The sequence below is a fragment of the Aulonocara sp. 'chitande type north' Nkhata Bay genome, linkage group LG13, assembly GCF_057382095.1.
Source record: "Aulonocara sp. 'chitande type north' Nkhata Bay isolate Kocher_YH1m ecotype deep benthic linkage group LG13, A_spYH_male_GT1.1, whole genome shotgun sequence".
In the NCBI taxonomy this organism is placed as follows: Eukaryota; Metazoa; Chordata; class Actinopteri; order Cichliformes; family Cichlidae; genus Aulonocara; species Aulonocara sp. 'chitande type north' Nkhata Bay.
This window is the reverse complement of record NC_141356.1, coordinates 31759182-31772844: the sequence shown is the minus strand read 5'-3', so window position 1 is coordinate 31772844 and position 13663 is coordinate 31759182. Positions and strand designations below refer to the sequence as shown.

Below are 13663 nucleotides of genomic sequence, written 5' to 3'. Positions count from 1 at the left end.
CGCATATTACATCACGACATCTTCAGTGTTTCTATTCGTTACAGGACACGCTCACATCTGACGTTTGGGTTGTTCTTCACCACGTGCTCGTACAGGTCCTGAAACAACCTGAAGATAACTCAACAGAGTCCAAACACAAAACTCAACATCTGCAGCCCTCCCCACACTGTCCTCATAACGCCTCTGTGTGGGTTTCTGATTCGCTGCCATCCACAAACACAAACTGAGGCTGTGACACACAAAGATCATCGATTCAGGATCTCTGGTGTTTCATTCGATTGATTAGGTTTGATTCGTTTCATTAGACTGTCCCTCCGCGGAAAAGGCTCAGTTTGTACACCAAGATGATTTCAGTTCATTCTCGGCTCTGCTTTAAGTTTTCTCCTGCAGAAATGATCGAGGAGCGTCCGTCTCCCTGCCAGAGTCCATCAGGGTTTTAAACCGCTTTATTAAAAGTCCAATAATTCGAGTCGCTCCTCGGGCCAACCTCCAACTCTGATTAGCTGTTCCTGATGTTTCTGCTGGCACTGATCTGAGGCCTGACAGGGAGGAGGCTCGGAGGAGGTTCATTAGAAACAGCGATGGACAGACCTGTGAAGACGCCGCCTGTCAGGAAGGATTTAGGTCGCCAGTTAGTGATTAGTGAAGTCTGTGAGCGTGAAGGCTTTCCTCCGAGTGGAATAACAACATCATCGACAGGAAGGAGTTTCTGGCCTCGCGTTCTCTTCTAGTCTTTAGAAACGATCAGTCCTCCAGCTGCAGGTTTAAATCTGTATTTGTGTTTTAAGATCAATCTGAAGAGGACTTTTAGTTGAACAGGAAACAGGAAATGCTTCGTCGTTTTTGGGGTGTGTTTGTGAGGCTCTTTTGTTTCACACAGGTGCTTTAGACCTCCCAACAAGAAAAACTGGGACATTAAACAACGACGGCCTGTCTCTAAATAGGACCATCATATCTCAGCCCTGCATCTCTGTGTCATGGTTCTGTCGTATGTACTTTTTACTGCATTTTCATTTCATTAAACAAAGCTCTTACACTAACTGACATGCAGGGAAGCATTCCACCTTAAAAGCTTCCAGAAGCTGCTGTTCACACGTTAACAACGCGTCACAGTCTTCCTCCCCTCAATCCCAGCTGCTCCAGCAGACCCCGAGCCTGGTTCTGCCGGAGGTTTCTTCCTGTTAAAATGGAGTTTTTCCTTCCTACTGTCGCCAAAGTGCTTGCTCATAGGGGGGTGGTCTAGTTGTTGAGGTTTTCTCTGTATTATTGTAGGGTCTTTTTCTTTCTTTTCAGATAGTGACCCCCTGAAGGAAGCAGCTGAAAGTTTCGCAATTGCTTTTGCAGAGGTGTCACGTTCTCTTGTCATTCTGCGTTCGGTCCTGCAGGTGGCGATGGTGCCCGAGGCGCCACGCCCATTCCCCACCGTGGATGTGCCCGACCACGCCCACTACACCATTGGCTCCGTGATTCTCACCATCGGCATCACGGGCATGATTGGGAACTTCCTGGTCATCTACGCCTTCAGCAGGTACGCTCATCACCGTGCTGCTTTCAGGTGAAAATGCAGCCTTAGGCCCCAAAAACAGTTACTGTTCATTTTATTTTAATCTAAACTTGACTAAAACTCTCACTCATGTATTTATTTGTAACCGCGGTGCTGCACAGTGTGAAGTCTTATTGCTTTGTGATAACTGTAGTAACTTCATGTGTGCATTGTAATATATATATAAGGAGCTTCTACACTGATCAAATGATAACACAGGGTGTCACATGTTAAATCTCAGGTAATCTTCAGATTTGGGTTAATTAGCCGTAGAATAATAGTTGCACAACACACCATGAAAGCTGAAACAGTTTTTATATGTTTCACAGTCTGAAATTTCTCATCTCTGCCCTCAAACGTCTCCTGTTCAAATGAAATCATATTAGACACGACCGACACTTCTAAAAACTCTCACTTCTACTCTTGGACCTGCCGTCCAGGATCAGATAAAGAAGGATTATTCTGAACTCTGAGTAATGGAAAGCTGCCTCAGGAGAGTCCAGAATAAATATTTGGAACCTGAAACGACTAAACAGATTTAGCTTTACTTGTTAACAGAGGCTCAACTCAAACTCATCTCATCCAGGATTTCTTTATCTGCTCATTGGCTACAGACAGGCTCACAGGCTTACAGAAGTCGCCCAGTAAGAAGAAAGTAGGCTTAATGGATGGTCTGAGGGAAAGTATAAGATGGATAAGGAGCAGAGAGTCCAAGAGGAAAAGGATGGAGCTGGAAATGAACGGTCTTTAAAAAGAACGCTGGTATAGTGTTTGAGGATGAAGCGCATGAGCAGCTGCAGAAGCACCGGAGAGAAAGGACGGCCCGTAAGGCTTTAATCAGAGGTTCCTCATGCTGGGATAAGTAGGAAATCAGGACCTCTGTCTGGAACAAGCTGCCGCTCATTTATCGAGCAGCTCTTTTCTTCTTCCATGTCTGCAGAGAAACAATGAGCACAATGATTTCAGGAGTTCCTTTAAGAAGCTTTTCCACCTAAGAAAAATTCGATGTGCGCATCGATCTGCCTGTTCCTTGGATGGGCATCGATCCTTCTTCTGCTACAATCAGCTGTGGTTTAAGGCGAATGCGTCATTGATTAAACGTTCATGTTCAAGCTGAAGGAGCCCTGAGTGCTCTCCTTCAGACAGACTCAGTCATTACTGAAAAACATCAAACTGTTCAGATTTGGATCATCTGCTCAAAATTCAGTTTTATTTTCTGTAAAAGACAGAATTTCACTAATGTAACAATATCACTTAGTTAAAGTTAGCAGTTTGTGGGAGGTTCGAGTATTTTTCAGCAGTTTTTCTGTAATTAACAAATTAATTCTGTTTAAAATGTCTTTGCAGGAGTCGCAGCCTGCGCACGCCGCCCAACATGTTCATCATTAATTTGGCCATCACTGACCTCCTGATGTGCATCACCCAGTCACCCATCTTCTTCACCACCAGCATGCACAAGAGGTGGATCTTTGGAGAGAAAGGTACCAACTGCATGGCTGATATTACAGATGATCTCATTACAAATGCTCCAACAGCACAAACACGGACCAGTTGAGGTGAAGCTAACAGACAGCTAGCAGCTACAGCCACCTGTCAGTCAGGCCACGCCCCTTTTTTCTTTTTTTGTATTTCTTTCTCGGACAGAATACAAAGTTGATTGTAACTGTTACATTTTTTTGCTTTTAAGAGTGTGATCATGATAAAAGTGTTTGTAATGTTGTGATGTTTTCACTGTAAGGAAAGGGGCTGGTTGACCTTGGATGACCCCTAAAAACCTTTAGCGGCACCAGTGAAAATGTTAGCATCACAAACGTAGCGAAGGTGGGGGGGCCCACTTCACTCAGGGTCTGTCTATAAACGCGTACACTGCCTTCTGCTGGATGTAAGTGAAACGACAGAGGCTGGTAACACACATGTTTGTCTTATGGCCTTATTGTTGCGTAGAAACCTCTTGACCAATCTCTGCCTTCCTAAAGATGTTCTTGCCTCTTCACAGGTGTTTTCCTTCACCGTGTCCGACGTGTGACTGAATTTGAGCTTCAGGGCTTAAAATGACTGATTGTTTTATTTTCTATCTGCAGCTTCTTTTCCATTCTTCTCCACCACGATGTGAACCAGTAACTTTCAGCTCAGAGAGAAGAGCGCTGTGTTTGAGTCGCTCAGAGAGACGCTGAGCGAAGGAGGTTTATTTGTCACAGGAAAGAAGAGAAGTTTAAAGCAACTCTAATCCCTCTCTGTTGCCTGCAGGCTGCGAGCTGTATGCTTTCTGTGGCGCTCTGTTTGGGATCTGCTCCATGATCACGATGACGGTGATCGCTATCGACCGTTACTTCGTCATCACGAGGCCTCTCACATCCATTGGAGTGCTGTCTCGGAAGCGGGCCCTCCTCATCCTCGTGGCGGCCTGGGCCTACTCGCTGGGCTGGAGCCTGCCGCCGTTCTTCGGCTGGAGTGAGGACACGCGACACAGCACATTTAGAATACTGTATACGACAGCACGTGACAGTAACAGCGTTTATCAGACTGAATAACACTTTAATGTCAGGTAGACTTCCGACAAAGATCCAGATAAAAACGGCGGTCCAAAGAACCACCTCTCTCTGTGTTAACGTTTCAGGCGCCTACGTCCCTGAGGGCCTGATGACCTCCTGTACGTGGGACTACATGACCTTCACGCCGTCTGTGAGAGCCTACACCATGCTGCTCTTCATCTTCGTTTTCTTCCTGCCTCTCTTCATCATCATCTACTGCTACATCTTCATCTTCCGCGCCATCCGCACCACCAACCAGTCAGTTTGAATCTCAGATGTCTTTCGTTCAGCTGTGCCTGACTTCAGTGACTGACTGAAGCTCGTGTGCGTTTCAGGGCAGTGGGGAAGATTAACGGCAGTGTTCACAGTCACGGCAGCACTCGTGATTCCATGAAGCGTTTCCATCGGCTGCAGAACGAGTGGAAGATGGCGAAGATCGCGCTCATCGTCATCCTGCTCTACGTCATCTCCTGGTCGCCGTACTCCACCGTGGCCCTCACCGCCTTCGCCGGGTAAAACACTCAAACCTCCACACCTATGAAAACGTGTGTGTCATCTGAGTCGAACTACAACAAAACTCTGAGCTTTGTGTCGCTGGACTTCCTCTGATGGCCACTAGGTGCCGCTCTCCGTCTCTTAGAGAAATGTGGCTCGTTTATTTCAGCTCATTTACATTTTTGTCCACTGCGGCTTTAAAGTTTGAAAGATCTTTGTTAAAAAGTGTTTTCTCATCCAAGCTCATCGCCGAGGCTGGTGAGAAAGAAAGAGTGGCTGACGCTGTAAACGAATTCAGAAAACAAAAAGCTGAAGTCCTAAATGACAAAACATTTTTAAAAAGTAATAATAATATTTAAAAAGCTCCTATTTTGTCAGGTCCTCTTGTTTTGCTTCATATTTTTAAAAATTAGGATACAAAAAGTGACTTTACTGTAACTGAAATGGTAAAAACAATTTGGAGAATGATCTTAAATACCAGGAGCTGGACAATCAAAGTTTAAGAGGCCTCAAAGAGAAAAGGAGCTGAAGCGAGTTGTTTCAGACTGGGGGGTAGGGGGTGGGGGGGTGGAGCCATTAAGAGATGGCTGAGGTTCAAATTCGACCCGTGAGTCACGCAGAGCTGCTTAGTCCCAGGATACAAACCGAGTGTGAAAGGAGCAGCAGGGCTCGACTGTCTGAACCGATGCTCGTTTAACCCGGCGAGCCCCACATTAACCGGTGTGTTCTGGTTCACAGGTACGCAGACATGTTGACACCCTACATGAACTCTGTCCCCGCCATCATCGCCAAGGCCTCGGCCATCCACAACCCCATCATCTACGCCATCACACACCCAAAATACAGGTAAACCCCATTTCACAGGTAAAAGACTGACTGCAGCCCCAGTTCTAAATAAATGTACAGAGTGTAATCTACATTTATTCATAATAAAACATAGAAAACATATCAGATGTTTAAACTAAGAAAATGTTCAATTTTCAGAAAAATGTGACCTTCGATTTAGTGACACCTGATAAAACATGTAGCAGCTGATCAGGTTATTTGGCAGCAGGTCCATCACATGATCAGTTTCTAAAACAGGAAGGAGAGAGTTTCTCAGAAGTAAACCTACAAGCTGTGACTCAGTTTCACTGTGAACATCTCATCATCAGCATACTCAGAGAATCAGACGAGGCTGATAACTGTGACCTTCGGGTGCTTTAAAAATCAGTGCACGGGCTGTGAGCAGTTCAAAATAAAACAGGAAGTGAGCTGAAAAGGAGACTAAATATCACAAATGACTGGACACTGCATTAGCTGCATGAGCCACTGAAGTACTGATCGGTATAGACTCCACACTGACCTTTGACCTCTCTTTGCAGGATAGCGTTGGCCAAGTACATCCCATGTCTTGGCGTGCTGCTCTGCGTCCGTCCTCGTGACATCCGCTCGACCAGCAGCAGCTTCGTGTCGACACGCCGCTCTACTGTGACCAGCCAGACCTCTGACATCAGCAGCCAGTTCAGGCGGAAGAGCACTTTCAAGTCCCGCCTCTCCTCTGCCTCTGACAGCGAATCGGTAAGCTTGAAACGGTTTAATCAGGAAGTTTAAAAAACGGTCAATGTTCAGGAGCGTCCGTTTAACCTCTGCAGGGTCTGACAGACACCGAGGCTGACCTGTCCAGTCTGGGATCCAGACCGGCCAGCCGTCAGGTCTCCTGTGACATCAGCAGAGACACCGCCGAGCTGCCCGACTTCAAACCCTCATCCAGCTTCAAGTCCAAGCTGAAGAGCCACGACTCGGGCATCTTTGAAAAGGTAAACTCAGAGAACGGAAGATGTAAAATAGTGGATAAACTGTGAAAGTGTCACAGAGAGGATCGAACCGCTGACGCCATCAGGACGAAACAAAAAGAAAATCCATTCGTTTATTCAAAACTGAGCGCTGTAAATGCTGCAAACACAAAGAGCCGCAGGCTCAAAACAACAAGTCTGAAATCCACAAATAAAACCAGGACAACTCAAGAGCGCCCCCTATGGAACAGGAAGTGAATTCACACAGACAGACAATACAATCCAACCCGGAGGCCTAATATAATGATGACGATGTGAGAACGTGTTTCACAATCACAGCTGCGATAACACGACAGAATAAATATCATTACTGAGGACATACCAGTGTTAGTATGATTCATCTGTAAAATATTAACCACATAATACTACACGTGTTTTACTATCTTTAGCAATCGATTTTTAGTCTTTATTTTAAACTTTATTTTATTTAATTGTTTATTATCTTGTGTTTATTATGTTTTAACTTTTTATTACCATTGTATTTTTTTATTTTTGCTTTTTAGAATAGAATAGAACAGAGCTGCTGATACTGGCTGCCAGCTCAGAGCGGCACCGGAAGTTAAATACTTTTTTAAATGTATTGAGCTTTTTTAATCTACAGAGACTACAGACTTTATTTAATTTATGTTTAATGTTTTGGCCTCTGTGTTAATTTGCCAAGACTCAGGATTAATAGATCTTCTCTCATAGTAACAGCCATAATTGTTAAGTGACGGCTGTGTGCAGACAGGAATAGGACCCAAGATGCAGACTCCAGAGACAAACGTAAACTGAAATAGCTTTAATGCTGAACTCAAACATAACATAACTGGAAAAAACCAAAATAAACTCAAACCAGAGGACTGACAGAACACACAGCTAAATAAACGGTAGATCGCAACACAGACACAGAGAAACACAGGGCTTAAATACACAGAGGGAGCAATCAGGGAATGGGTAACGGGAGGGAAACACAGCTGGGGCAAATCAGAACTGACGAGACAAGGAAGCGTCACCTGAACACACTGAGATAAGACAGAGACCTTCAAAGTAAAACAGGAAACACAAAACACAGACTGAACAAAGACACAGACTCACATGCAGGCACTACAGAGGGAACAGAGACGTGGGACCAGGACAGACACAGACACTGACTGGACACGGGGATATAGGAACTAAGGATACACAGAGACGCGAACTAGACAAGGGGATACAGCTGACAGGGGAGACAGAGCAACTAGAGAAGACAGAGACATAAACCAAAAGACAGAACTCTAACAAAGGAACCAAAGACTAGAAATTATAAATAATAATAATAATAAACTCAAAAACCCTGGGTCAACGACCCAGGCATCCTAACAATAATAACATATACGTAACAACGGCTGATCTACAATTTTTTAACTTTTCTCAGAGATAGAAAACTTTGCACATATATTTTAAGATTTTAGGATTAAATAGGTGATTTGTACCATTTTCCTTGTGTCTTCATTGTCGTTCATGGTTCATGATGTTGAACTGTTGGTGTTGAGCAGCATGAGTCACAGTATGAGTCCATGTGTTTCTCTTCTAGACGTCCTGTGACACTAAGCTTCCCACGGCAGGAGCAGGTGAACGCAGCAGCAGTTCAAATGTGAGTTTCACAAACAGCTTTTACAGTCACATCTGTTGGTGGAGGTGCAGTAAATGATGTGAAGGTGAAAGCAGGACCCTTTCATTTAATTTATGCTTTTTTTATTTATGTTGTTTTGTAAGCGATTATCTGTATTTAGATGAAACGATTTTATTCTGATCCAAAGATTTATACAGATCTGAAAATGTGACACCAGTGTTGTAATACAAATATTTTATATGTTATTAAATGATCTGAATATTGATGAATTAACAAACCATCTGTGCAAATCTGTACGAGAGCACCACGCACGTCCTGCACAGGATTCATCGTTTGGTGGTTTCATTTTGTTTCTATGAAACAAAAAATCATCCACAGAGACAAACAGTTTGTGTATCAGGCTGGAAACATGTTTGTTTCTGTTGTAACATGGGAGTCTATGGGGACGGACTCACTGCTGCCTCCACTGGACACTAGAGGAACTGCAGGTTTTGTTTTTAGCACTCCCGCTTTGGCTTCAGTTGTTGGTTCGGAGGATTGACTCTCATGAATCAGGGATCCAGTGACCTCTGGATCCCTGTTAAACAGCTGTTAAATGATTACCTACAAATTTGCTTTGTGCCGACGATGGCGCTAAAAACCCAGCGGTGGTCATTTAGCGCTATCATTGATCCGTGATTGGTTTACGATGGCATGCCTGCCCTCTCAGATTTAGGCATCAGTCACATTTGTTTTAAATAACCGTCTTTGTCTCTTTCACAGAACGGTGATTTTACAGATGGTGCAAGAGGCGCACTCTGTCGAATCCCGAGTATCGTCATCAACTCCGAGTCCAGCCCTTTCCTTTCCACGGGACGAAGTGGTTCCCGCACATCTCGATCGAAGGCGACCAACAGCAGCGGCGGTGGAGGTGCAGGGGCGGGTTCGGCGTAGAGCTCCACCCCCCTCTCCTGTTTAAACACCTGCAGCCATGTGACCACCTAAGGTCCAGGCAGATATTTGGGACTGTGCAGTTCAGAAAAAGCCATCAGAACTCATCAGATTGTAAATCTGCAGGTCGTTTATAGATTTTACCCGATTTGTACCGATATGGATGGAGACAAATTCCAAACCCAACCTGGAGCTGTTTTACCAACGAACAAAACAGTTTACTTAAAGAGCAGCTTACCTGAAACAAGGTGTATCCTCTCACTCTGTTTGGTTGTTTTGAGTGAAGGGAAAGCAGCTGCTGTGAGTTGAAATGTTACAGAATTCATATTTTGCATTGAGTTGCTCTTTAAAGAGCTCCTGAAAGCTGAGAGCAGGTCTGATCTTTGATTACACTGCAGCCACACGGACTCTGAGGGTGGAAATGTTCAGTCAGACTGATGAAAATGCCTCTTTAGCCAAGGTCTCCTGTGACAGGTGAGGGTCCCTTTAGAGGTTTTCTGGTGTCTGAGAGGACTTTGAGCTGAGGGAGGAGATTCTTCATTCTGTGATTCCTCAGTAAACCGTGTGCTTTCCTGCCCTTGGTCTTCTTATGTTTCTGCTTTGCATGTGGATTTCCAGCTCAGACCTCAATGTGATGCCACCGGAGCAAATCATAAAGGTTAAATCATGAAGATGGTTATGTGCATCCCATCTAACCAAAACTAACTATAAATTCAAGAAATCACTGACTCAGTGCCAATAAGAACATCTCAGGACATCGATCTTATACCCACAGTGATTACCGATCGCTGTGGATGTGGCTCTGCACCAAGCAGTTTTTCTGCTCATTTCCAACTTTAAAGTATTTTTTAAATCTTTTTTGTCATTATGAACAGTTTAGAAAAACAAAACCTTTGTATCGGCCTTTAAAGCTGCCCCTCTGTTCATCTTCTATCTGAAATGAGCCATTTTAGCTCCTGTCTCTTTAAGAACACCCCCACCCCCATAAACCCACTGTTTCCTGATTGGTCAGCTTCCAGAAACCTAATAAGGGGCAGTAAAAAGAACAGCCATCCAAACCTTCTTTAAGAATAAAAAACATAAAGCTGCTTTTCTTGCCCACAACGTTTTTGGCCTGCATAGTTGTGACTTCTTGAACCACAGCAGTAGGAGAGCTGAAACGATGCTCATTTATTTGTTGTGTAACCAACACTGATATGTTCTAAACTGAGGGGTGTAACTACGAAGAAGATTATTGGGTTAGTGAACTGTGTAGAGCTTAAAGTCATAATTTTCCATGTCACCAATGTGGCCCTTATTTTACAAGCTAAATCACCATGGCAACTGATGCTGAACACATCACCTGGCCAGGAGCAGGTTATGTTTGAATTTTCAGTTTAAAATTGTCTGGAAGCGCCAAGTTGTCAACGATTCTTTTATTTCTGGCATGTTTTCAGTGTGATATAGATTCTATATCTACTTACAAAGAGCGCTGAATGAAGCAAAAAGTAATGTTGCTGTAATGTTGTGCTTAGAAGTAAACAGCAGCATTGAGCGTGCTCAGACACAAAATCTTTCACTGCAATTCAAATCTCTGTGACACAAATCACCAGATTAATCAGTTTCTCCAATAATCTTCAGATTATTTAGCTGTTATATTTTATGTTCTTTGTAAACATTTAATTTCTTTTTAATAATATTTTACTTACTATTTTATCATCCTCACTTTATAACATCTCTAAATGGAGCGGGTGGCGCTCACGGGGATCATTTTGTGAAGAAAAAAAAGAGTCACATGATGCACGAATCGTCTTTCTTCAGTTGATAACCTGTCATCTCTGTTATCTCTGGGGCTTTGCTGATCCAGCTAAGACAAAGAAAGCCTGGATATGTAGCTTTCCTTCGTAGTACACCCTTCAGGGTTAGTTCACGTTCAACAACCATATCTAAACCAGGAATAACAAACCAAAAAGTCAACTGCTGTGTTTTAGCTGTAAATTCTAGTTTTAGTTAAACTCTTCCTTTAAAAAGCTGAAAATCAGATTTTCCGGGAAGCCCGATGCCCGACTTGGGGAAAACATGCTGGGACGTCCTTTGCAGTCTTTGTGTTGAGCTCATTGTGGCCTGTACATAGAGTTTATTTCCAGTCAGATTCTTTCGGTGTAATCTCCGCGAGTCCTGAGAGGCCTGCAAAAACGCTTTTGTTCTGAAGATATTTTCAGTGTTTTGTGTTTTAAAGTGTTGTTCAGATCATTTCGTACTGTTTCTGCGGCTTCCTTTCCTTTATTTAACTAAAGGCGTACTTTGCTGAAGCGCAGTGTCGTGGAATGTGACTGTGATATTTTTATAGTGTTTAAAAGAGAAAATCATGTCGATAATAGCGCAGCTCTTGGTCATCTGACATGTCTGTTTGAGCTCCTCAGCTGTTCCCTAAACTTTACCTGAATGTTTATTTAAAAAGATAAAGCTCATGGTGCTTTTCCTGTTGGGACGGAAGCTTGAAGCAAACCATCAAACTCACTGGTTAAAACGGGTTTAACAAAACAAGATCGGACTGATAAAGCTGAAGCAGTGTGTTTTAGCAAGTATAGCAGTTAAATGCTGCTAACACACATGAGCTGTTAGCTTGTGCTGTACTACTAATCTTCTGTACATGCTAACTGTTAGCATCTACAGCTTCAGAGGTGACTAAACTCCAACATTAATCTGAATCAGTTTCATAAAAGTTGCAGGTTAAAGCCGTTTGTTACATCAGCAAGTGTGAGCACGTCTATAAAAGCAGACGGTTTGGCAGTTTGCAGATATGGGCTGCAGAGAAACTGCAAAAATCACAAGATACAGGCCTCGATAGCAGGTGAAAGGTTAAAGTTCATGACAGCTCAGTTAGCTACACACTGAACGGGTGCGGCTCGCTTGGAAGGGTTAGAGAGTTCAGAGAGCTGAGCATGAATGAGATGAAGCGACGCTGTAAAGACGAGTGGGACAAAACTGCTCCACAGTGACGTGACAGACGCATGGAGTCACACAGAAACATCACCGCAACTCAGAAGGAGGCGCTACACGCCGCTGAATCAGGGGGCGGAGTTAGACTTTCACACTGCAGTTAGTTTAGTTTATCTTTAATAGATACTAACATGATGTAACGTGCCACATGCTTTTGTTCACCGGAGGCTGAATCGAATTATTTTAAGACCTGATCAGGACCAGATGATTTCTCATGTCCTGATATATGAAAATCCTAAAAAACATTTCTGCATCCAAATGTCACAAAAAAGCCAATAAACTGAAAGAGATGTACAAAAACATGGAGCACGGTTATAACTCTGAATATTGGAAAAAGTAAATACCACCATCATAGTGGACATGATGCAAAAACAGCAGTCACACGGGAAACTGTGGATTCCCTGTGACTGGTTGGAGTCTGGTTGCTGGTTGGTGGAGGTGAAATCAGTCATAAAGACGATGCCACACCAAACACCTCCCGTGATTGCTTTGAACATTAGCAGGTTGCCACTGTCACCTGTAGCTTGTGTGGAGGACGCTGACTTGTCTACAACTACACAAACAGGAAATGAGGAAGTGGTACTCTATCCCGTCTCTAAGTGATGAAGGATGGACCCTGCTTCCAAACTACTCTGTGTTTATTAAGGCTGTTGTATTTTTAACATGTTTTGTATTTTGTTCCATTCAATCTGAACAAAAACAGTCAGTGCTCACTGTCGGCCTCTCTCGGGTTTTATTACCACTCTTCATTTTAAAGCTCAGTTTACGATGTAACTGCAGCCCAGCAGCAGTATATTAATGACTAACCTCGTATTGTGAATAACTTCTAACTCCGTTAAATGTAATAAATCCTGTTTTCATGGATGTTAAACGTCATTGTTACACCTGGTAAAGCAGCAACACTGATCATTTTATAAAAGATGAAAGAATTTCAACAGTTTGTGACTCTCAGTGATGCCGCAGCGTTCGTTTGACTTTGACCTGAAGCGGAGTTTGGATCTGGAAACGGCGAATGACGTCAGACTTAAAGACGGGATAGTTTCACTTAGAGAGGCGACTGCTTGAGGACATCGGCATCTGTCAGTGATCAAAGCAGTCGGGGTTTTTCACCAGCTCGTCGGGGTCGCACATTTTTCTGAGCGTCTAGTTTCCAGGGGTCACACACGCCTCTGTAGGCCTGTGACATGACCCCGCAGTGTCAGTGCCCAAAATGGCAGAGGGTCATGTGGTGAGCAGTCACATGACTACAGAAACAGAATAGGAGGCTATTTTCTGTCAAAGTGTGTGGAAGAGCTTTCACTTCTCTAACTGATGCTTCAGCTGGTACAGATTTAGTCAGCAACACTGTTTTCTAGCTGCTGGGGGTCTTTGCTGCCCCCCCCCACACACACACACACAGATGTTTGATTTGTTGTGTTAAACTTCCTGTTCGGATGAAGCGATGTTGGAGAGCGGGCAGAGAAGTTACTGTGGATCATTTATTTCAGTGTTGCTTTATTTTACTAAATAAAATCTGTCATTCACCGTGATGCTCCGCCTCCTTTGTACCCCCATCACCATAGAGACACGTCACACAGCCAGGCCAGAGCTGTCAGTTTTCATATCAGCCATTTAATTTAATCAGTTTAATTAAACAGTTTTTCTTTAAATTTACAACTTTAATCTAAGAGTAAATGATCGTTATCACCATCACATGCAGTCCCTTATATTCTCAGGTCCTAAAATACCTTCATACTTTAATACAGCTTTTAAAATT

At 43.5% G+C, this 13663-nt stretch overlaps 1 protein-coding gene across 2 annotated transcripts in view; it reads left to right on the top strand.

Annotated features, from left to right (window-relative positions):
- Positions 1-13663, top strand: part of opn4a (opsin 4a (melanopsin)) — a 27609-nt gene extending 13946 nt beyond the window's left edge. For both annotated transcript variants that reach the window (XM_086259946.1, XM_086259945.1), the window contains exons 3-12: positions 1386-1528; positions 2891-3024; positions 3791-3994; positions 4161-4332; positions 4410-4586; positions 5308-5415; positions 5934-6129; positions 6204-6368; positions 7957-8016; positions 8758-13663. In XM_086259946.1, coding sequence (XP_086116072.1) covers positions 1386-1528; positions 2891-3024; positions 3791-3994; positions 4161-4332; positions 4410-4586; positions 5308-5415; positions 5934-6129; positions 6204-6368; positions 7957-8016; positions 8758-8928 — 1530 coding nt within the window. In that variant the 3' untranslated portion in view covers positions 8929-13663. The remainder of the gene's footprint in view (positions 1-1385; positions 1529-2890; positions 3025-3790; positions 3995-4160; positions 4333-4409; positions 4587-5307; positions 5416-5933; positions 6130-6203; positions 6369-7956; positions 8017-8757) is intronic.